The following is a 24,548-nucleotide window of genomic DNA, read 5'->3' on the forward strand; positions in this document are numbered from 1 at the left end:
CCTGTTGCTGTTCTGCAACCTGGTCCCTCTAGTGGACAGTTCTTGTGACCAGCTGCTTGCTGTCTGGTCACAGAGATGCCCGCAGGCAGCTGAGTGATTGTGGAGACAGAGGCGAAAAGAGCTTTTCGTGGGATGAATGAGGCTGTACTGCAGTGTGAAGAGCGTCTCTGGCTGGGCTCAGCTGGGCACTCCTGGGCCAGGGCAAATATTGAATGGTTTGTAAAGCGTTTACTAGCCACAGATTGGTGCAACCAGTGATGCAAACCAGGAGATACATGCCCCAGCCTTCTGCCATGCAGGGCTGAAGACCCCTCCATAGCCTCTGAGCAAGGGAGCTCCCTCACACCAGCTGCACCCAACCAGGACCTTGGCCTAGGGAGCCGGGCCCACCTGTGCCTCTGTAAAACTGGGATTGAGACACGCCCAGCTACAGGGAGGGGATACTCCCCTTCCCCTTCGAAACAAGCCACTGCTATGTGTCCATCCCTCCTGAATCACCGCTGTGCTTGATGGGAATGTGGCAGGCATATACCCCGAGCAGGAAAACTGCATCGTCTCTGCAGAGTGTGTCGCCCCACAACGTGAGATTGTTCCTGGCCTTCCTGCAGCCAAGTGCATCTTGCTACCCCCTGAGACTTGGGCGCCTGTGTTCAGTGACTCTACCTCAGATCTGCCTGCTGGCTGGGACTACAATGTCCATCTCCCTTCTGAGAGAGACCGACCAGCTCATGCCAGAGAGAGAGAGAGACACCCACATTTCGCTTCTCTCTAATTTTCCGCTAAGATCGCGCTCTCTGCCTGGCACACTAGCAAGCAGCACGCTCTGATTCTGCCTGCGCATTACCTCTGGTCCTGCCGCTTTCTGAATTGCTCTCAAAGCACCAGGCACAGAGTGGCACCAGCCCCCATCCTGGAGGGGGTCGCATCTTTATTAAAATCTCTCTCACAGACAGTGTATCTCTAGCTACACTACAGACATTAAAGATCAGGCAGGTAAGGCTGGCACATTGAAAGCATTAGAAAAGAGGTATCCATATCCCTGGGAACCATCTTCGCCGGGCTCCTGATAACAAATATTGCTCAGATAGCCTCCCGGAGCTTGAATGTCTTAGCTACCTGCTGCGTCTTGGGTCCTGGTTCCATGTTTTCCACTCTCCTCTTTCCCACCACATCAGTCAGTCGCTAATACGTGGAGGCCCAAATGCTTTTGATGCTGTTTCACTAGCACTGCTGGAAACTCTAGCGCTTTCAGTCACCACATTGACTGTACGCTGGTAATAATTACACTGTGTTCCTTCTAACACCTTGCCAAGAAAGCCAATGTCTGTCTTAGACAGCGTGCAGAGCTCAGCTGTAGCAAACAGGCTGTTTTGTTCTCCCTTGTTAATTCATTAGCCATCCCTTGTGAAGGGACCGGCAAATGGCAATTGCTCTCAGTGAGCCTTTAGGAATGAAGTCGGATAGAAATCAGGGAGAAAATTTCTCAGCTACATTAACTGGCTGGCTGGGAAGTAAAAACACAGTCGGCTGGTGCTACTTGAGTTGTTTTAAGGAAGTTATTAAGAGTAACTGCCCCGTTTCTCAGCAGCTTGCTACACCATCCGTTCCATAGCTACTCATTTCAGGGTGAATTTAGCACTCTGGAAAGGTGCCAGTTTCCCATCCCTGGCAGTGAGGTCTCCTGGTCAGACACAGAACCATTTCTACACCGGCTGGGGAGTGCAGGCTTCCTCTAGGCTATTCCACCAACCTGCTTCAAACCTTAGCTACAGAGCCCACCTCTAGGGCACGGGACTGTCATTCAGCCAGTGCAGCCAGTCGGCCCTCGGCCTCGCTGCTGAGCCTGCCAGCCAATGAGCCAGGAGGCTGCTCAGAGAGGTCACTGGGCAATTCAACCAGATGGTAACAGCTTTACGTCATACCGGCGTGCGCTCGATTTGACCCTGCATGTGGCAGGCGCTCTAGCTCATTGCACTTCCGTCAAACCATTGCAGCCTCAGCCCCACTCCTGCCCCTGCAGCTTTAGAGCCGTGCAGCTGGCGTGCAGCAAGGCTTGGCTGCTTTGTCGGCCATCACCTCTCGGCAGTGCAAGTGATACACCCCCCTGCCCGGAAAACCTACATGGAAAAAAGCTCCTCCCCCCACCCCTTGAAGCCCAGAAACTTTAGCGCAGGGGTGGTGAAACCATGGCTTGCAAGCTGCATGCGGCTCGTTGCGCTTTAACGTGCAGCTCTCCACCTACCAGCCGGGGGGGGGGTAGGGAGCTTGGGGCTTCTGCCCTACAGCAGGGTGGTGGGGCTAGGGGCTTCTGCCAGAGGCAACTGGTGCCTGCTGGGGGGAGGGGGAGGGGGGTTCACAATTTAAAGGTTATCCCTCCCCCTCAACAGCTTGAGTCATGTCGTCCCTCCCCAGGCACATGCCCCCTTCTTACCCTCAGGGACCCCTCCCTGCAGTTCCCAGATCTTAGCTCCACATGGCGAGGCAGCAGCAAAGACCTGGGAGCTGCAGGGAGGGGCCACTGCTTTAACTCCATGGGGAGAGACACCACCAAATGCAGCAGCTCTCCCAGCTCTTTGCCACAGCATCGCCCCACGGCCCAGCTTGTCAGCTGCAGCAGCTGCTATGCAGGGAGGGGACCGGGTGGTATCCTGTGTCCAGCAAATCCTGGCAAAAATCGAGGGAGGGGGCACATGACCCCACCCCCCCATGTGTCGCCTCTGCAGGAAGGGAGGGGTCTTGGGCCTTCAGCCCCATGGCAGAGTGTTGGGGCAAGGGGGTGTCTGGCCAGCGGGGAGTGGGGCTGAAACACTGAGCCCCAGCAGCCACATCCAGGCTTTCGAACTGCTGAAGAGGGTCATCTACAGCTCAGAGGGGCAGTACGTTTAGCCACCCCCTTGGCTAGACTTTAGGGTTGTGAAGCAAACCTCAGCCAGGTGTAACCGCTGCAGAGCTGTGTATCTGCATTCTGGTGAGAGCCTGGGTCACGAGCGCTGAGTGGCAGGAACTGCCCCGTACGGCTCAGCGACGACACCCAAGATGCCCAGTGATGAACAGTTAAATCGCAACATAACGATTTGCTCCGAGATGCGAGAAAGGCGAGTGAGTAGCACAGATCAGTGCAATCTACTGTCCGCCTGGCTCATTTGCGGGCCATAAGTGAGTAGCATTTTGAAGACACCCCACTTTGTTTTTCCCCCTTTCAAGAAGGAGCCAAAGGCAGGGTGCCCGGAGGAACCCATGAGCACATTCAAACCCGCTGAGGGGAAGCGAAGCCCAGGAGCCCGGTGGAACTGAGAGCTGCGCACGCATATTTGGACCAGCTGAGCCATGAACTGTGAGCAGCATCTCACGCTGGCGAGTCACTGGCCCAGAGCTCATGTTGCAGGGGAGCAGGGGGAGAAGGTGGAAAAAGACAACTGCTCCCCTTCCCTCCCCATTTGACCCCTGACTCAGTCCGTCCCTGGAAGCTGCCAAGTGACGACCTGCTGGATGGGGGGGGGGCAAAAATTTTCCATCTTTTTTTTTTTTTTTTTTTGAGGGAAGGTTGGATTTTTGACTTAAACTTCTTTGCAGGGTCTGCTTTCCTCCCAGCAATGTGATGGTTCGTTGGCAAATTGAAAACCCACAAAAACCAAAAAATTGTCTCTGTTTTGGCAGTTCCGGCTGAATATATTTCATTTTGGGGCAGTTTTGGTGGTTTTTCAGTTTTTTTCAACAAAAAATAAAAAATCAAAATGTTGTGGGTGGGGGACCCATCTTCCGCCTGGCTCTGTGGCTGAGTGGTAAAAACCGCCGCTGTGCTAAATCTGTTCAGTTTCGTTACCCCAAAAAGATGGCAGCCTGTCCGAAAGCTCCTTTGCAGGCCCCAGAGTGCTGCCCCTGGCCTGGTGGAGTGTGCCGCAGAGATACAGCTCCTAACACTGTTCACAGGGCCGGCTCCAGGCACCAGACGAGAAAGCACGTGCCTGGGGCGGCACATTGTAAGGGGCGGCATTCCGGCCAATCTTGGGGCAGCACATTCCGGCCGCCCTGCCGGGGGGCAGGAACTAGCAATCCCCACGGCTCACCGTGCTGCCGGGCTCCCTGGGATGCACTACTCCCCGCCGGTCTGAGCCCGGCCCGGCCGAGCCGCCTTTAAAGGAGCGGCTGAGCCAGCACCTCCTGCAGCCCCCAGGGGCTCCGCCTGTCCAGCCAGGAGAAGCACCCCAAGGCCGGAGGAGGGAGCCCCTCTCGCCTGGCTGCGAGTGGGCTGCAGCTCCACCCTTCACCCCTCTGCGAGCCGCCTTGACTGCCCTTCACACGCTCCCTGCGGCTGCCTTTCTTTTTTTGCTTGGGGCAGCAAAAAAGCTAGCGCCGGCGCTGACTGTTCAGACGAGCGGTTACACTTCGAGTGAAACAAAATTAAATGCAGTGAAAGAAACTCTTCCCTTGATCCCTGTCTAGCCACAGATTCCTGCTGGGCTCAGCAGAGGGCCCCACAGACTGGTGTATCTCCAGGAGCTGGCTGGGCGGCCCCATCAGCCTTTCCTGGAAGCCCCACCTCGCCCTGCACCGCTCCCCTTCCCCTTGCCGGCTGGCTGCCTTGGAAAGAAAAGGCACCAGTCAGACTCCACCACAGCTCCCTGGAGGCTTCCCCCTTCCCCCAGGAGAAGGGGGAAGCCTCCAGGGAGCCGGGTTTGGCCCTCAGCCTGCTCCCTGCTGAGCTCTCCAGCTGTGCTAAAAGACCCACTCGGCCAGGGCCCTTATCTTCCCCTCCCTAGAAGACTGGGGCGCTTCCCTCCCCTCTCCTGAGAAGGGTGGGGAGCAGCAGGATGTATTGCCCCCTGCCCAGAGAGTAGGGAGCATGGCGGAGCTCAGAGATCTGTCTCTGTATCATACATAAATAAATATAACAAAAGTCCTGAAACACTGAGCTTCGGGCTGTATCCCAGCAGAGAGGTAACATAAGGTACAGGGGAGGGGAAGCAAATATACCTGACATTAGGATAGTGCTTGCCTCTAACTTGTTACACAGTAATTCCCAGTTCCGAAGCTCTGGAATTTCACTCCTACCGCTATTCCTATTGCCTGGCTAAAATGATAAGCAATGGAAGCGTGTTGTCGTTAGGTTTTAGAGTTAATACCCAATGGGGGCAGGAGGCATGTTTATGTAACACCGACAGACCCCAATCGTTGTCAGGCGAGGTTGAACCTGGGACCTCTGAACCTAAATGCATGACCCTCTCTACTGCATGAGCTAAAAGTCACAGGGCCCTTAGCTAAGGCTGTAGCAGACTCATTACTCTCTAAGTGGGCCCAGTGCAACTACAGGGGACAGAGCACCACACCCAGGAGGTGTGGGGGTTACATTTACACCTCTCAGAGCTATTGTTTCAGGCTCTCTGCACACTCAAGCAGCCATTGTGCCATCAGTTTAACCTGGGTTCATATTTTGAAGATTTTTTTCACACCCATGGAACTGGAAACTTACCTGTGTATTTTAAACACAAGTGGTGATTCTGTAGGCACTGAACATGTCATGCAAGCCACATGAGTATATCACACAAGCCAGATTAGGTCAATGGGCCCAGGGCTGACCCTTTATCAGTGGTGACTACTCACATGAGTGAGGCAAGCAGGATTTGTGTCAAAAATTACTAATGTAACTTTGGAACATACCACTTGGGGTATTTACAGCTAGGCTAGAAAATGTCCATGAGGCAAGGCCCCCGCCCCCACCCCCTCTTTCCCTGCCCTGGGAGGAAGTTGCGCTAGATAAGAACAGGTCTTTTCTGTGGCTCACTTTGAGGATTCGATGACACAATCAAGTCTTCCACCGTAAAGCTAAAAATCCTTAAAGCATTTACCCAGCTAATCAGCCCTGTAACAACACTGCTAATACTGGCGGCTGCAATGAGTGAGACCAAACCTACAGCTCTTTTTTCTGTATTGATTCACCACAGTGTTTTTGGCTTGGCCCCTTGCGAGTACATCTTCCACGCACTAGCTAAGTGAACACACACACACACACACACGACGTGGAGTGAAACACACACACGTATGCACGGCATGGAGTGAAACACACACACTCACACACACACACACATGGCGTGGAGTGAAACACACACACGTATGCACGGCATGGAGTGAAACACACACACTCACACACACGGCGTGGAGTGAAACACACACACATATGCACGGCATGGAGTGAAACACACACACTCACACACACACACACGGCGTGGAGTGAAACACACACGCACGTACGCATGGCATGGAGTGAAACACACACACTCACACACACATGGCATGGAGTAAAACACACACACACAGCATGAGGAGAAACACACACACACACCATGGAGTGAAACGTGTGGGGCTGGAGGGGTCTGCAGTGGGACTTAGCCCTTGCCTACGCTGCGGGTTACTCCAGTATAATTTACGTCACTCAAGGCTGTGGCTAATCCACACCGCTGAGCGATGTATGTTATACCGACCTAAGCGCTGGTGTAGACAGCGCAGTGGTGGTTTCCCCTGCTGACACAGCTACCACCTCTCGTGGAGGGAGGTGTTATTAAGCCAAAGGGAGACTCTCTTAGAGCATCTCCACCACAAATGCTACAGCTGCATCGGTGCCGCTGCACTGCTGAAAGTGCTGCGTTGTAGCCAGAGCCTAAGGCTGGAGCTTAAACATCTCAACCTGTGCCCCAGAGCACGGCTGTGTGGCTGTGATGGAACGTGGCCAAATGAGAGCAAGTGCCTTATAGATTCCATGGGCAGAAGGGACTGGTGTGATCATCCGCGCTGACCTCCTGCATAGCCCAAGCCAGGGAATAATTCCTAGATAGCAAATCTTTTAGAAAAAAACTCCAATCCTGATTGAAACATGTCAGAGATGGAGAATCCACCACGACCTTTGGCCAATTGTTCCAAGGGTTAATTACTCGCTGATAAAAATGTACGCCTTTTTTTAAGTCTGAATTGCAACAGAGCCATCCACCACCTAGAAAGAGAGCATCCCAATGTAGCAGGCAGTGTGGTTTGGTGCATAGGTCGCTGGGACTAGGAAACCTGCGTTCTATTCCTGAAAGATCTCAGGTGAGTCACTTCTTCTCTCTGTACATCCATTTCCTCACCTATAAACTGGGGCTAACAATACCTCTCATAAAGCGCTTTGAGGTCTATGGGATAAATGCACTTTATAAAAGGGCTATAGCTCAGGACAGCATCCAAATGTTATTAAAATGCTGAATCCTAATATGGAGTGCAAGGGAGAGAAACAAGGAAGAATCAGCTCCTGGGTGCATCTTCTGCCCAATTCACTACAGAGAGAGTGCTCTTAGGAGGAATAACTATTCCCTAATATTCTGGACACTTTACAACTGAACAAGTATGGAACACAAACACAAATGACCCACCCTGGAAAGCTGGAGTGTCCTTTGGAAAAAACAGTATGTTCAAATATAATTAAAGATTGCATCATAACACATATCCACAAGGGCGGAGAATTAAGGTTACACTGGCAACCTTAATTTTAGCATTGTCTAACTTCTGAGCACTTTGCAACCTTAATGTTCTTTGCATGTAATGTTTTGGATGTGATGTACACATATAGTTTGGGGCACATAATTTGTACATTTGAACCATCACATTTGCACAAACTGGTAGGCATGCAGCAATCAGAGGTGGATTAAGGTCTCCTAGGGCCCTGGGCTGGAGTAAGTGTGGGGCCCAGTGCCAAAACTGTGACCCCAACCCACCCCTTCTGCCTGCGGTGCCGCCCCCGTTTTTCCCTTGCCACCTGTGGCCCACAGCCTCATCCCATTCCATCCCCTTCCCATATCCCCGCCCTGTTCTGCCCATGGCCCTGCCCCATTCCACCCCTCCCCCACAGCCCTGCCCCCATTCCGCTGATGGCCTCATCCCATTCCACCCCATCCCCATAGCCCCACCCCATTCTGCCCCTTTCCCCATAGCCTGCCCCTGCCTGCTCCTCCCCCTCTCCCCACTGCCGCCCCAAGACCAGAGAAGCTCTGTGCCCCCTGAGATTACGGTGAGGGGAGACTTTTTCCAGGGCCCCCAAATTGGCTGGGGCCACTGGGCATACACTGTCAGCAAGAGCTAGCGTGTGTCAGTTGTACATACTGTGAAAATGAAGCATGCAGGGGGCTGTCTAAGCACTTTTAAAGTCTGGCCCAGCATGTTTGTTAGATTATACGTAACTACGTTAGGCTCTTAACCTCAGCTTAACTTTTGTGATCAAGATAAAGAAGAGCAAAACAAATACAATGTTACACTGTGCCCAAAAATCAATACACTTTTAAAAAAAAAATCTTTATTTTAATATGCTAAGGTTTTTAGTAGTCCGGCTACAACTTTCTGTAATACCGACCAGGATCGTAATCTTGATGGCCCTTTAAATAGTCCAACCCAAAACATATTATAGAGTGATTTGCAGTTGTGCATGATTTGACTCCAACACCATGACTGTACCTTTAAAAACCCTTTTGTAAAGCTGACCTCCAGGAGGTTAGCGGACTGGCTTAGTCCAGGCTCAAAGGGTGCAGCTGATTAGAGTCTTTCCCAATGCTGATCCCTTGATAAATGCCACTGGGAGCATCTGAGCTGGCTAAGGAACAGTGCCAGCTAATTACAAAACCAGGACCAGATAAAACTGTGACGACTTCACAACCCCTACAGGAGTTTGAGACTCCTCAGAACCATGGGCCTTTATCCTGCACTGTGCATACAATTACTCAGAACACAGATGGTAAAACTTTGACAGAGAGATGCCCTACCCACCATTTGCGGTGTAAAAAGCACATGGAAGGAAAGAATTGTTCTCAACCCATAGAATGCCAGAGCTCCCCTCCTTTTAAAGCCCTGTTCAGTACGCCCCTGGGATGACCTCTGGAGAGGAAGGACGAGCTCAGATCCCAAAGGGGCATTGTGAAAGAGCCACCTGCCCCATTTAAGAACTGCCAGACTCCTAGGCAAGATTCTGCAGGAAATGACCAAGTTTAGAGGTACAGAAATGTGACAGACCCAGGCCAGTGGGATACAGGAGTCTGGTAGAGGGCAAATATACTGGTCACTGGATGAGTAGTTTTCTGTTCCCTGAGTGACCAGAGCAGGGGCTGCACTAGAGTAATCAGGAACCTGCTAGAACCAATTAAGATGGACAGACTGATTAGATCACCTGCAGCCAATCAAGGCAGGCTAATCAGGGCACCTGGGTTTAAAAAGGAGCTCACTCAGTTTGTGGTGAGTGTGTGAAGAGCTGGGAGCAAGAGGCACAAGGAGCTGAGAGTGAGAGGCTGTGCTGCTGGAGGACTGAGGAGTACAAGCGTTATCAGACACCAGGAGGAAGATCCTGTGGTGAGGATAAAGAAGGTGTTTGGAGGAGGCCATGAGGAAGTAGCCCAGGGAGTTGTAGCTGTCATGCAGCTGTTACAGGAGGTACTATACACAGCTGCAATCCACAGGGCCTTGGGCTGGAGCTCGGAGTAGAGGTTGGGCCCAGGTTCCCCCCCAAACCTCCCAACTCCTGATCTGACACAGGAGTCGTCGACCCAGACTGTGGGTTCCACCAGAGGGGAAGATCTCTGAGGCGAGCAAATCTGCCAATAAGCGCAGGACCCACCAAGGCAGAAGAGGAACTTTGTCACAGAAAGCAAACTGAGTTCATGCAAGCATTTCCTAGCACAAATATCCTTCGAAAGACACAGTCAAGATATTTTTCACTCAAGTTTTAATAAGATATTAAGTTGACATCTGCTTATTTATCAGGATTTCCATCTAATTTAGGTATTTCTAAAGCCCCTATCACCTTGGTATGTAAGGCCCCAAACTGGAAGTAGATGACAACAGTCCCATTGATTTCTGTTGGTGCAGGATGGGGCTAAGGGTGCAACTGTCATGTACGTTGGAATGCGTTATTTAATCGGCTGTGTGTGCACATGCTTGCTTGTTCTCCCAGGGCTGTATACGCTATGGAAAGCTGAGAAAGACCAAGTGAAGCGTTTGGTGGGGAGCAGGGAACACGAAGAACTATGGGCTGCTTTGCAAGCATAAAGAAAATGGTACATTTAATCCTGGGCCAGCCACGGTTAATTTCAGCTGTGTGGGATTTGTCTGTGGGTACCCAGCTCAGTGCACTCCTCACCTCCAACAATCTCCCACACCATGCGATGAACTATGCCGAAAGAAGGGGCCTGCACACTCACATTCACACTTCTTTACACCGTCCGGTCTGGGCACTCACGTCTCTTCACAGGTACGTTCCTGTGCACAAACTGCACGAGCACGTGGAAGTTTCGAGACCACTTCAGTCGTGTCTTTTTAGACACTAAGCGCTTCAGGGCAAAGGACTGTCTCATACTATGTGGGCAAGACCTAGCACGGAGGGGCTCTGCTCTTGGCTAAGACCTCTGCATTGCCTGAAAGTACAATGTGAGTATAAGAACTAAAATCCTGTGCTAGGGGAGCAGAGTGTTTGTGCTACAATTAATCCTGGTGCTTTCAAACACTCACTAAAGCAGTAAACAACTGCAGAAATTGCAACTGACCCCCCCCCCCAAAAAAAGTGGGGAGAACATGACTGGGCAGCCATTGGCATGGGTGTCATTAATGAAAACAGTGGCTAGAAAGAATACATGTCAGCAAAGGTGATACGAGAGCCAATAAGCAGGATACTAAAGTCAGTGTAGGGCTCTTGGGACAGGTGGCGCTGAACGGCTTAGAAATAAGCGCATTGCAGATGAGAGTCAACAGCAACAGTCTGCCAAAAAACCATGTGGAACACGCTTAAGAAATTGGAAAGAGGGAGGGAATATCACAGTATTGCCAACGCTAACCATTCAAAACAGGTGTCAGCCCCCCACCCATCACAAAATTGGCCTAAAAATCCTGAGATTTTAAAAAAAGTTCTAGGCTCTCTTTTATTTGCCTTCTGGCTTTTTAGCCTGCAGGATGCAGCATTTCAAGCTGTACTCCACCCATGAGAGCAGAAACCTTGTTTTTCAATCAGGGCTGCCCAGAGGATTCAGGGGGCCTGGGGTCTTCGGCGGCGGGTCCCAGGGCAGGACCCCCCGCCGCGGGTCTTCTGGGCACTTTGGCAGGAGGTCCCAGAGTGGGAGGACCCCCCGCCACCTAATTGCCACCAAAGACCTGGAGTGGAAGACACTTCGGGGGCCCGGGCTCTGCAAGAGTTTTCTGGGCCCCCTGGAGCGAGTGAAGGACCCTACTCCGGGGGCCCTGAAAAACTCTCATGGGGGCCCTTGCGGGGCCTGGGGAAAATTGCCCCACTGCCCCCCTCCAGGCAGCCCTGTTTTCAATGAAAGCACAGCAGGTTCTTACATGACTGCCAGTCAAGTTGTTGAAAATGGACATTTCCCATGGAATTTTCTGTTTTGACATTAAAAACCATTTGCCTTTTAAAACATGGTTTGACAACAAAGCTCTTCTGAATCCACAAGTGTATTTAATATAGTTGTGTATTAAACAGAGCTTCATTGTGAACAAGAGCAATGTCCGGAAAAGGCTTTTGAAGGTTGGCATTACAATCATTTCCAGATGGACCAGACCGTTTAAAAAGAACAGTGGGCTGGATTGGTCAATACATTCCCCCCGCTCCCCTGCTTCCCTCCAGGCTCCACAGCTGGGATCAAATCAGAAAATGAGACGCACTGCGATGTTCCCCACAGGTGCACTCAGACTGAAGTTTTATCTCCCTGCCCCCTAATGCAAGGCCAGCTCCCTTCCCCTGCGCTAGCTGCTGTATGACCGGCAGTGCAATAACAATGTAGGCACAGAGGTGAAGTAAAGGTTTATTAACTACTGGGCGGGTATTTGTCCTTCCTGTTTCATTTCTTTCTTCCCTTCATGCCTTTAGCATTTGCCTTTCATTTTCTCACCCTTTATCCCTCCCCACAGCTCCCACCCCCCATCTCTTGCCCTCCCCCAGCACATCTCCTCTTCTGGAGCTCGTTTGGACACTAATGAGACAGACAGATTCTTAATTAGTACAAGGCTCCTGTGCACCCCTCTGGCAGTAGCCAGCAGCCTTAGAGCAAGCATAAATGTGAACCACTGCAGAGGGAGCTCGGTGTAAGTAAAGGAGAACCAGGCCCAGAGAGCTGGACTTTTCTCTTGTAACCACCCCCGTCTGGTTTCCTTCCCGTCATACCCAGTCTGATGCTCACTGATCGTGGCAGGGAGGCCCTTTGTCCGACTTAAGCCAGACTGGACTGGTTCTGTGGAGCACTGGCCCTGTCCAGTAGGAACTTAGCACCAGACGTGGCTTTGATGCAGGAGGATGCAACGGGGGAGGTGACGCGGTGTGGAGTGATGCAGGCTGGGGCCGGCCGACTGGAGCAGGGATGTCCTGTATTCTGGGGATGTACCAGTGTCCACCTCCGATCCTGGGCAGGTCTGGGTCTCATACACTCTGATAGCCTCCCTTTTGCTATGCACACAGGCCCCTAAGCTCTGGCTGCCCCAGCACTGGCCTTCCAGTGGAACCGGTTCTCTGCTGGGAGAAGGAAACCTGATGTGGAGGCAGTACCAGCCTCTGGCCTCCTTTGCTGCCGTTCTCTTGAGGCCACCGCTGCTTTTGTGCTAGAATCGATGCCAGGAGAGCAGCGGCAGCAGAGGCCGTGCAGGGCAGTGTGTCCGCCCACCACCTGCACTCGCTCGGTGTGAGCACATTACATTACAGCAGACTGTGCGAGGACTTAACAGGTGGCCTGAAGGGCAAAATTTCAGTCTGGCTGTGGGACGTGTCCCAACCCAGCTGGAAAGGGGAAGCAGAAAATCCAAGGTCATTTGGTGCTTCTGCTACAGTTATGCACAGAGCCTTTGTTGAGTTACTGACACGCTAAATGAGTGATGGGGCTGCTTTTTAGCTCTGTATCCTCTGCCTCCCAGGGCCATCCCTAGCCATTTAGGTGCCCTACGCAGCCCCCCTGCGGGGAGCAACAGGCCTCCCCTCCCCAGGGTCTGAGAGGTAGGAGCTGTGGGGGGCCACTTTTGGGGGTCCCACAGTCCCAGATCAGCCCAGGGGATTAGCAGGGGGGCAGGGCAACTTGGCTGGGGCCAGGGCAAGGGAAGCGGAGCAGGCTGGGGCCACCTCTCTCTGCTTCCCGCCGCTGGTGAGAGTGGGGGGCGATCCTTTCCTCAACCTGAGCGACAGGGCTGGGGCCGGGTCTCTCCGCTTCCCGCTGCCAGTGTGTGGGGGGGGGGGGGAATCCTTTGCCCGCACTCACTGGTGGCAGGAAGCAGAGTGCTGTGGTTGGGCACTGGCAGAGTAGATCAGGCTGGGGCCGGGTTGCTCCACTTCCCACCACTGCTGGTGAGTGTGGGGTCACTGGGGGAAGAGGTGGAGTGGAGTTGGCCCAGAGGTGGAGCAGGGGGGAAGGGTAAGAGGCAGGGCGGAAGGAGGTGTCCGGAGCCCCATACTCCCCTAGGGATGGCCCTGTCCCTTGCAGGGGGGGCCGGCCAAGGGATAGGGCTGGTCGCCAGGGCTGGTGCTGCCACGTATGCAGCATGCAGCTGCCTAAGGCACCATTAAATTCAGTGCCCCAAATTTCATGGTGCCCTACCCAGCTGCGTATGCCTAAGGGTGGCCCTGCTGCCTTCTCAGCAAAAGTAGTTCCCACGGCTAGCTGGTGTGGCAGATGCTATTTTGGTTTTGTCAGGCTGTTTGAATTAAAGTGATGAAAGTTAAGACGAACCGAGGCTCAGACTTCTGGATTGCGAGGAAGGGAAAAGGCAGAACACTCAGCAGGGGAGAGACCATGTTGTGGCTTTCAGGCATTGCCTCGGAGACATGAGGAAGTCTGACTCTAAAGGAAGTGTGGCCTGTGTCGTGAGGGGGTAGGAAGCCAGAGCTGTGGTCTCTAGCGGCACAGCAAGGCAGGTACTAAGCCTTAACAGATTGCAGGGGTAGTCCCAATGGAGGAGGTGGTGGGAAAAGAAAGCAAGGCCTAAGCCAGATGGAAACAGCAGCTGCAGCTGTAGCTTCAATCCCCCTCCTAAAAAGATTTGCCAAAGCTGGAGCACACCCTACCCCTCTGTCCCTTGTTTATATTTAAGCGGTTGCTTTGCATACAGGCTGGATGGTATAATCTCACACAGTTGCAAGTCACACTAATACATTCCAAAGGATAATACTGTAATGTTTTAAACTCAATAGACTTTTATGGGGTACAACAGCAGACTGTGTAGTGTACATACATACACTGGATGTAGTTAAAACTCATTGGAGTCAGTGTTCCAAAATGCACCAAATCCTACAAAAATCCGAACAAAATCCAAGGCCACATGTACATAGAGGTATGTTTCAAGGACTACAGATCACGATGACGTAGACAATGAAGCGTGGTGGTGTAACGTGGACTTTATCCTGAAGAGAGATAAGTGGTTAAAAATACAACCCCTTCTGTTACCTCTAGAAGAGGAAGGGCTAGTCTGCCTTGCGCAGGCTCTCCCACTACAGCTATACTCATATAGCCCCTTAGTGTAGACACGGTATATACGGTTAAAGAGTTTTTCTGGCCATTTAGAAATACCCCTCCCTGAAGGACATCAGCTCCGCTGACAGAACCACTCTGTTGTGGCATCCCAATAATTTGAAGACCATCCTACATTTGTCCGTATAGCTGTGTCTACACTGGGGGTTTTGCCAGTATAGCTACTACAGCGAGGGGGTGTGTTTTTTTTCACTCCTCTAACCAACATGGCCGTATCGACAACTTTGTAGCGTAGACCTGGCCTAAGACTGTGCTTTAGAGACTTTACAGTTTCAAAGCAAGCACGTGATCACAGGAAAAATGTATCTGTGTCTAAAACTCTTTGGTCCTCAAGTTCTTTCTAGAGCTGCTGCACTAGAAGAGAGAACAAATCTTACTCTGCATTCCAGACTAGAGTGATTTAAGGCTTTTTAATTAACATATTAAAAAAATATATTGAAGTCAAGGACTCAATGCTGCTCCCAGAACCACTGCTGTAGATCTGAAGCAATATTATTGGGGGTGGGGGTGGGGAGGAATCCAATGAGCAACTCTGGATTTATTCTGTGCAATACTGATTGATTCAGAATAGTCGGCCTGCTGTAAGAGAAAGGCATTTCTAGAGTGCTCAGCACCGGAGTAGTGAGGTTCGTGTTTTCAGAATAATGTACAGTTTTCTTATTAATGCTTTCAATGTCTTAGCATGAGTGAGTAAAGACATTAACTTTATCCAGTATTTCTAGAGATTGCTGGCAGATGGCAATTGAAGTGTGACAGTTAGAGAAGGGCAGCATATGATTATCACATTCACCTTGTTGCAGAACTACGGGCCTGATGATAAAATACTTTTAGTTTCCTTTCGTCACGGGATGAAAATGGGCATTAACAACTTGTGCATAAACGAGCAATAATTTGCTGACTCAAGCTCAAAGCTCACCTTTTAGTTTAGCCTGTAGTGGATTTTACATTCTCACCCAGAGACACTGCGTGCTATATGAATTTGGACTCTGGCTCTTTGAAAGTCTGCACAGAATTGTGTATGTATTGCCTTTGGTTTTACAAGCAAATGGGTGATTTTGATTTGCACCATATTGTCCCAATTAAGAGTTACAAAACACACATTACATTTTCCTAATAATTTAATACATTAAATCAGTTCCTCTTAACTGCCTGCTTCACATGCCGAGGTTTCAGAAAATATGTTTAACTCACTTTGGTCTCCTGGGAAGTACTTTGCTCAGTTGCCCTCATGAAAGAGGAACAACTGAACAGTTCATACCAGTGTATTTACAGGGCTACACTGACATGGAATTATGTTCCATCAGAAAAGATGTGTCTGGTGTGCAGAGTTCAGGAGTCACTTCAGTTCACAGGCTTTGATCCATTGAGTTGGACAAGATTACAAGTTTAAAATATTGGAAGAGCTTGTCTAATCCTGATTAACTCTACACTCTAATAAGAGCGTCCACACATGGAGTTAATCAGGAATAGTTAATTCACTTTTAAATTCACAATCTATTTTATTCTGGATTAATTTTCCCCATGTATAGTTTTCCTAAGGGAAATCTTTACACAAATATTGTGTGTGTAATTTAGTTATCTAGCCCAGTTAACACCTGGAAAATCCAGGAAAGCAAACTCAAAATGATATAAAATGGTTAAAACTCTGTTTGCATTCATTAGCTCTTTGAAAACCGAAAACAGTAATTTATATAAAATGACTGCTACAGTTACAGTGGTATAATAATCTTATTTTGAGGCACAGAGGGGAAGGTGCATAAACCCCTGCAGACTGAGATAAGATTGCCCCCTCCTGAATTGTTGAAATTAATTCCCTGCATGTTGAGACTAGCACGATAACAATATGCCTTTGTAACAAACTAAAGCCACAAAGGAGAGAAGGTGAATACTAACAAAATATAAGTGTCACCAGATTGTCACACGAAAAGGTACGACATGCATATTCAAAGACTGAAACCAACATATCAGAAGATTTGCAATTAATGGTACAGTACGAATCCTGACACGTCAGTGGAGATCATTCAAGAACTTCCTGTTAGGAATATGAGGCAGTATATGTGGCACGTAGATTACCTTGCAAAGATCTGTAGCCTTTCAACATTTCCTATGCTGTGTTGTACATAACCTGCCAAATAAAGTTCTACTGGCAATAAAATTGTAGTGTAGATGGAGCAAGTATAATTAAAAACTATCGGTAGCTGGGTTATCCTGTGACACAAGAGACAGCACAGATATCCATAGGGCCTACCTCACGGTTACAGTTTTGACTTACCATCAAAATTATTTCACTGCACATATTAGAACGCACGACTTCGTTAAAAATGAGCTGCACAAAGAGTTAAGAACAGACAGTGGCACGGACAGTATGATCTGCAGAGAGCATTCGGCGAGTGGCACCGCTTCAGCTTCGGATGAGGGTTAAGAACTCTTCCCGAGTCTTTGCATCCTCCCGGAATACACCCAACATTGTGCTAGTGACCGTTTTACTGTTCATCTTCTGCACCCCACGCATTACCATGCACATGTGTCTAGAAGAAAGAAAAGAGGGGGAAGTGTAAATCAGGGAGGCTTTGTAAAGTGGCGAGTACTGCTGTGAGAAGCAGGGGACAATCATTTTTCAGTGCTAGGTTTAAACTGCAAGCATTTCAGATAATCCACTTACGGCAGAGTCTGGGAAAAGGCCCAGGGCTGGAATTTTCAAAGGCGCCAGCTTTCCAGCTCCTGCTCCCTGTCAGCGGCACTTGAATTCCTAATTCTTCGGAGCCTTTGAAAACCTCACCTAAAGTGCTGTGTATTCATGCTACACTGATCACACCAAAATATTTGTTTCTAGATTGGAACCAAGGTCTGCTACTGGAAATCTTAAGCATATAATGACAACAGAAAATTGGTCATCACAATGGATCCATGTTTAAGGATCTATTTTGAATTGCTGGCTAAGTGATCAGCTGCCACCATGAGGTAAGGTAACAAGACCCCCCCAGTGTAAAAGCTCCAATCCACTAACACGGCCTGCTGACTGACCAAGGTACAGTGCTGATGGAGGCACTCCCTCGTTATAGCACGTTGGCCAAATTGTTATGTGGCTCCGCTGTATGTGCCATTTTTATGTGTGGGGCATGATATGCTAGCTGCAGCAGTGAGAGAGGCAATGCATGAGGAATACATTTTGGCAGGTTCCCATGTGTCCTCCTTGCCGGGCAATAGCACCAGTATGTTACTACAGAGAACGGCAGTGTATGGTCACTTACGTCGCTTCAATAACCACTCCAACTCCAGTAGGCTGCAAGGCTTCTGTGATGGCTACTGCAATTTGTTTTGTAAGGCGCTCCTGAACTGTAGAGACAACAGGGAGTTCAGAGGCAGATACAAACACAATAGCCCTATGGGGCTGTATCTCATGGAGAGGAAAAGTGACACTATTCAATAGCATATTACTGTTTCTAAGAGGAACTGCCCTCAAACTCTGCACTTCCTGGATATGTAGCTTGGGGGATGTTAGTGCAGGCTTCTCTCACATGGCTGGGTAACTGGAAGCCTTATTTTTTACTTTCATATGTGCATACAGGAGATTGTATGTAGCATCATGACTTATGCAAAATCTGCACACTCCATTACGTTTGGTTTTCTTGCACAGTGGTTTTCGCATGTTCATTTCTTTGACATAGGGCAAGATATTTTTGGTTTTCCTTTGGTGTGTTAAGGAATTTTTTAAGCGTGCAGGTTAAAGCTTTGCAGAATAGTGAAGTGCCACAATCTCCTGCCGTCTAGAGTTCTTGTGTCCTATGTTCACCCCAGGTCTGGTGCTGCCATGCTGGTCCCTGCTGCCTACAAAACCATCTTGAGAACTTTGCCACCAAGAATAGGTCAAGTCTAGTTACAGAACAGCAAGTCAGGAGCGCTCAGGCTGAACCCAACTCGACCTGCAGCCAGTGCCGAGAGCAGCTCTCCTCCTCCTGTAGTGGTTTTAGGACCAAAACACAGTGGGGTAATTGGAATAAAAAGACCATCATGAAACAAGAAGGGGAACAGGAAAGATAGAAACATCTAATGGGAATTACGAAGGCTGAAAATACACCCCTTGTGGGCAGCCTCAGTTTCTTTAATAGCTGTATGATTCTTAGAAATGCCTAGGAATGTGGTTTATCTCTGAGGATGACTATTGTCCTCTGCCCATGCTTCATCCTGGCTTGGGTATTTCTTTTAGGATTCAACATACAATATCTCCAGCACACAACTCCTCTAGAATTCCACCTCCTGGAGCCATCCCTCTGGACAGCAGGACAGCTTCCTCACTCCCAAACCGCCAGCGACCTTACTTGATCCCAACAGCTTTACCTTAACTAGCACCTTTCCCTTGAGTCGCTCTCATAGCCAGAATCAGTTTTCATGGGAGACTCTCCTTTTCAGGATAACGGCAATGGGCAAATTAGAAAACACGGGACAGGATGAGAAATGCCTGGATCATGACTCCCATTGAAAATCCGCCCTGATACAGCCCTGCTGTAGTGGTCTGCCAATGGGACGTACCATGGCCTGCTTCCCCAAGGTGATGGCGTATGTGGTAGCGTTCTCTATAAGAATAAAAGAGTCTATTTACCCTGTAGTCTTCTACTGTATATCTCCACAATCCTAGAAAGAAACAAAATCTTGGTTATTGTGTAAGCCAGGGTTTGGCAACCTCTCAGAAGTGGTGTGCCAAGTCTTCATGTATTTACTCAAATTTAAGGTTTTGCGTGCCACTAATACATTTTAATGTTTTTAGAAGGTCTCTTTCTAGACGTCTATAATATATAACTAAACTATTGTTGTATGTAAAGTAAACAAGGTTTTTTAAAATGTTTAAGAAATTTTATTTAAAATTAAATTAAAATGCCGAGCCCCCTGGACCAGTAGCCAGGACCCAGGTAGCGTGAGTGCCAATGAAAATCAGCTCGTGTGCTGCCTTTGGCACATGTGCCATAGGTTGCCTACCCCTGGTGTAAGCCATGTGCCTAATAGGGAGATATCTCTTTAAGAGACCCATTGTGGGGAGGTAGGAATGAGTTGTGTCTGAGGCATTGTTGCTAGGCAGATTAAGCACTTCATATCCAAAAGCTTCTGGACCTGGGTGTGGCAGTTTTGGGTATGCTCCATTAGGTTCGGTGTTGCTGAGGTCAGACTCCCTGAAGACAAGCAGTCAGGGTAGCTGCTTTGCAAAAGGCCATGTGCCCTGTGTGAGGTGGGAGAAGCTGAGACCAGGGGCAGGACACAGGCTGTTGTCCTGAACTCTGAAATATTTTGCAGCAGGTTAGTGATATTGTTAACCCTCAAACAGGGAAGCCTGGGCACTGCTAGTTATAGCCAGGGGCAATTGGGAGGGAAAAATAACTTCTATTTTAATTGTATGCTTTGAATGTTGTTTTGATTTTAACCAAACTGTTCTAGTTAGATTGTCTCAACTAGTCTGAGTCACCAACTTCTCTTTAAATGTAGTCATGGTGTTGGTGTCACTAAGCATAACCCTACGTAACTCGGGAGGGTGGAAGGCCACAAGAGTATGGAGCCTTCCTGGTTTTAGGCCTCAGCAGACAAGAGTCCCTCCATGTTTGAACTTTAATCGACCTAAAAGGCCAGGTGTAACAGCCGTTATCAGTTGCAACAGTTCTAACTGGTCTAAAGCAGAAATAATGAGGCCTGTGCACCTTTAGCAGAAGGACAAGATAACTTGCAGAAGGAAAACTTACTAACGAGCTGCCGCGGCCAAGATTACTTAATGCACCTGCACTTACGTAATTGCTACAGGGGGAGGAAGGAGGAGGAGGGAGGGGAAACGGGGGATTGCTAGTCAGTGAGAAAAGTTCTCATGGATATAAAGGAACAGACTGCTTGTTTTAGGTGTGCTTGATCTGAGGGCTTGTCTACATCAGAAAGTTGCAGCGCTGGTGAGGGAGTTACAGCGCTGCAACTTAGGAGGTGTACACATCTGCAGGGCACCACCAGCGCTGCAACTCCCTGTTTGCAGCGCTGGCCGTACTCCCGTTTTGTCTCGGGTGTAGAGGATCCAGCGCTGGTAATCAAGTATAGACACTTACCAGCGCTTTTCTTGACCTCTGTGGAATAAGCAGGTATCCCAGCATACCTGAGGAAGCCTCTGGTAATCAAGCTGGTCTCCTTCCCCGGCTTGCTCTCGCGTTCCCCAAACCCCGAGCAAGCAGGTCTCCTTCCCTGAGGTTTGCAGGGTGGTTCGGGAACGCGAGAGCAAACCGCGGCGAAGCTGGTCTCCTTTCCCAGTTTGCTCTCTCGTTCCCCGAACCCCCGAGCAAGCAGGTCCCCTTCCCCGCGGTTTGCTCTCTCGTTCCCCGAACCCCCGAGCAAGCAGGTCTCCTTCCCCGCGGTTTGCTCTCTCGTTCCCCGAACCCCCGAGCAAGCAGGTCTCCTTCCCTGCGGTTTGCAGGGTGGTTCGGGGAACGCGAGAGCAAACCGCGGCAAAGCTGGTCTCCTTTCCCGGTTTGCTCTCTCGTTCCCCGAACCCCCGAGCAAGCAGGTCTCCTTCCCTGCGGTTTGCAGGGGGGTTCGGGGAACGCGAGAGCAAACCGCAGCGAAGCTGGTCTCCTTTCCCGGTTTGCTCTCTCGTTCCCCGAACCCCCGAGCAAGCAGGTCTCCTTCCCTGCGGTTTGCAGGGTGGTTTGGGGAACGCGAGAGCAAACCGCGGCGAAGCTGGTCTCCTTTCCCGGTTTGCTCTCGCGTTCCCCGAACCCCCCTTGAAGCCGCCCAACAGCGCTGCAGTGTGGCCACATCTAACACCACTTGCAGCGCTGGTTGCTGTAAGTGTGGCCACTCTGCAGCGCTGGCCCTATACAGCTGTACTAATACAGCTGTAACAACCAGCGCTGCAAAATTTTAGATATAGACATGGCCTCTGTCAATCTCCCTGCACCGCTTTGAGATCTCAAATAAACTTGGTTTGCTTCTCCACCCTGGTGTGTTTATTGGCGCGGCACACCAGACGGACCCCCCCGCTGTTGCTTGGCCTCAGGCAGTTATCTGCCGGCAACAATGGGGAAAGAGTCATTTCTATTTTGCTAGTCTCGGTTTTGCATTTTCTTGTAACAGGGTTATCTTTAAATCTATACACTTAACTGAGCGGTTTTTTTAAAACGGCAGAGCACAAGGCGGCTGCTGTTGCTGTTCTCGCCTCCTGGCTCCAGAGGGGCTGCCCGTGGTGTGACCAGTCCCTCTCCCCGGGGCCAAGCAGCTGCAGCTGCACCTTCTTCCCTGCACCGCAGGCCAATCCAGGCTCCCTGCTGCCCCTTGGGGTCTCGGCTGCGGCAGCAGGCTGGGCACGGGGAGGCTGGCTGCCTGTGCCACTGCTGAGAGCCCCAAGGGTGGCAGGGAGCCAGGCTCGGCCCATGGTTTGGGGAAGAAGGTGCATCTGCACTCTGCTCTTCGGGCGGAGAACCTGGCTGTCTACTCCGCCTGCAAGGTACCTAGCCAGGCTGCGGGGAGCCGCACAGGCCTGCGGGGAGTGCCGGGGGGTGAACAGGTCCAGTCCCTGGCCTGGGGAACGCTGTATATGGGAGCAACTTGGGCACCCCTCCCCCAGCCAGCACCACCCCCTCCAGCTTCCACCAACCAGTCACCTTCTCTCCTGCGTACCCTCCGCCCAACAACTCACCCTGTCCTGCCACGTTTGCCTCTGGGCAACCTTCACCCAGCAACCTCCTGAGCCAGCCATGGTCACTTTCACCCCTGCATCAACCTCCCTCTCCCCAGCCGCCTGCCATCTTCCTCCTGCCCACTCTTCCCTTGTGCAAATCCCTCCCTGCCACCTTCTCCCTTGTGCCACTCCCTCCCTGCCACTGCACCTCCTGCACTGAGCCTTTTTTGCCTTTGTGCAATCTCTTCCCTGTCACTACACCTCCGCCCCCTCCACCTCTTGGCCACCTTCACGCCCTGCAACAATCCCGTGCACCCCCTTCCATAGGCGGCAGGTTATATACATTTGCGGTGCTCAGGCTCCAGGAATATTCAGGGCCGGGTGCCCTGCTCCAGCAATATTTGGAACTGGGTCTCTCCCTCCAGCCCTGCCTGGATCGGGCCCCAGCCCCTGGGCGGGCCTCCCCCACCACCGCGTCCATGCCTGGAGCAGGTCCCAGCCCCCACCTGCCACCCCGCCCTGCGCGTCCCGTCCCCCCCGCCGCCACTGACAGAGAGCAGAGCGCCTCTCCCCTGCCTGCTTGGGCTCCCGACAGAACTGTTGTCTGCTGCCCCAGGGTCCTAGCGCCCGTCATCCGCTAATGGCAAGGCAGGCTGCCCTTACCCTGCCCTTCTGCCCTACCCCTGAGCTTCTCCAACACCCCAAACCCCTCATCCCTCTGCACCCTGATCCTCTGCCCCAGCCCTGAGCCCCACCCCGCATCATGAACTCCTCATCCTCAGCCCCACAGCCCTCACCCCTGCACTCCCTCCTATCCCCAAACTCCCTCCCAGAGCATGCACCCCCACCCCCAGCCCAAAGCCTATACCCCTCACCCCCTCCTGCACACCCACCCCCTGCTCCAGCCCTGAGCCTGCACCCAGCACCCAAACTCCATTCCAAAGCCTGCACCCCTCCTACACCCTAATCCCCAGCCCAGGACCTGCACCCCAGACCTCCCCCCCCAAATCCCTCCAGAACCTTAGGCAGGTGGGGCGGCGTTTGGGGGGCAGGTTCTGGGCACCACCAAAATTTCTACAAACTTGCCACCCATGCCCCCTTCTCTGCCACCTTCACCCCCCTGGAAGAGCCCCCATACGACCCCTCTCTTTGCAGCCCCCACCCTTTGATAACATCTGGGGCCCTGGGGGTAACTTGGCCATAGGAAGGTGGGGGCTGGATATCGGAGGGGGGGGCGCAAGGTGGAAGTTTTGCCTAGGGTGCAAAATATCCTTGCACTGGCCCTGTCTGCATGGATTCCAGCTGAAGATTCCTACAAGCAAGTGGAGGGAAGATGTTGTTTTAGACTCAGCAGACTATATAGATTTGGTGATCAAAGCCTCTCACACGCATTTTTTCCAACAAAGTGGGTATTCACCCACAAAAAGCTCATGCTCCAAAAGATCTGTTAGTCTATAAGGTGCCACAGGACTCTTTGCTGCTCTTACAGATCCAGACGGAGGGTATGTCTACACTATGGGATTATTCCGATTTTACATAAACTGGTTTTGTAAAGCAGATTGTATAAAGTCAAGTGCACGTGGCCACACTAAGCACATTAATTCGGTGGTGTGCATCCATGGTCTGAGGCTAGCGTTGATTTCTGGAGCATGGCACTGTGGGTAGCTATCCCGTAGCTATCCCATAGTTCCCGTAGTCTTCCCCCGCCCATTGGAATTCTGGGTTGAGACCCCAATGCATAATGGTGCAAAAACAGTGTCGCGGGTGATTCTGGGTAAATGTCGTCACTCATTCCTTCCTCCGTAAAAGGAACGGCAGACAATCATTTCGCGCCCTTTTTCCCTGGATTGCCCTGGCAGATGCCATAGCACAGCAACCATGGAGCCCGCTCAGCCTTTTTTTTTTTTTTTTTTTACTGTCACCGTATGTCTACTGGATGTTGCTAACAGACGCGGTACTGCAGCGCTACACAGCAGCATTCATTTGCCTTTGAAAGATAGCAGAGATGGTTATCAGTCGTTCTGTACCATCTGCTGCTGTCATGGGTGCCCCTGGCTGAGGCCGGCCGGGGGCACAAAGACAAAACTGGGAATGACTCCCTGAGTCAATCCCTCCTTTATGGTATCTAAAAATATAGTCAGTCTTGCCTAGAATATGGTGCAAGTGTACTAGAGAACCAGTGTACCAGAGAGCACGGCCACTCCATGTCAGATCCTGCAGAAATGATGATCTACATGCCATTCTAGGGGGTGCCCCTGCAACAACCCCACCCGTTGCTTCCCTGCTCCCCCAACCCTCCTGGGCTACCATTGCAGTGTCCCCCCATTTGTGTGATGAAGTAATAAAGAATGCAAGAATAAGAAACACTGACTTGTTAGTGAGATAAAATGAGGGGG

The 24,548-nt window shown here is 50.9% G+C and overlaps 1 protein-coding gene across 1 annotated transcript in view; it reads right to left on the minus strand.

Moving 5' to 3' along the window:
* Nucleotides 1-13,407: 13,407 nt before the first annotated feature.
* GCH1 (GTP cyclohydrolase 1) overlaps nucleotides 13,408-24,548 on the minus strand; it is a 47,534-nt gene continuing 36,393 nt past the window's right edge. Inside the window, exons 4-6 of the mRNA XM_030562948.1 lie at nucleotides 19,114-19,145; nucleotides 17,765-17,849; nucleotides 13,408-17,041 (exon numbers count right to left, since the gene is read on the minus strand). Coding sequence (XP_030418808.1) covers nucleotides 16,915-17,041; nucleotides 17,765-17,849; nucleotides 19,114-19,145 — 244 coding nt within the window. The 3' untranslated portion in view covers nucleotides 13,408-16,914. The remainder of the gene's footprint in view (nucleotides 17,042-17,764; nucleotides 17,850-19,113; nucleotides 19,146-24,548) is intronic.

Source organism: Gopherus evgoodei, chromosome 4 (assembly GCF_007399415.2).
Source record: "Gopherus evgoodei ecotype Sinaloan lineage chromosome 4, rGopEvg1_v1.p, whole genome shotgun sequence".
Lineage (NCBI taxonomy): Eukaryota > Metazoa > Chordata > Testudines > Testudinidae > Gopherus > Gopherus evgoodei.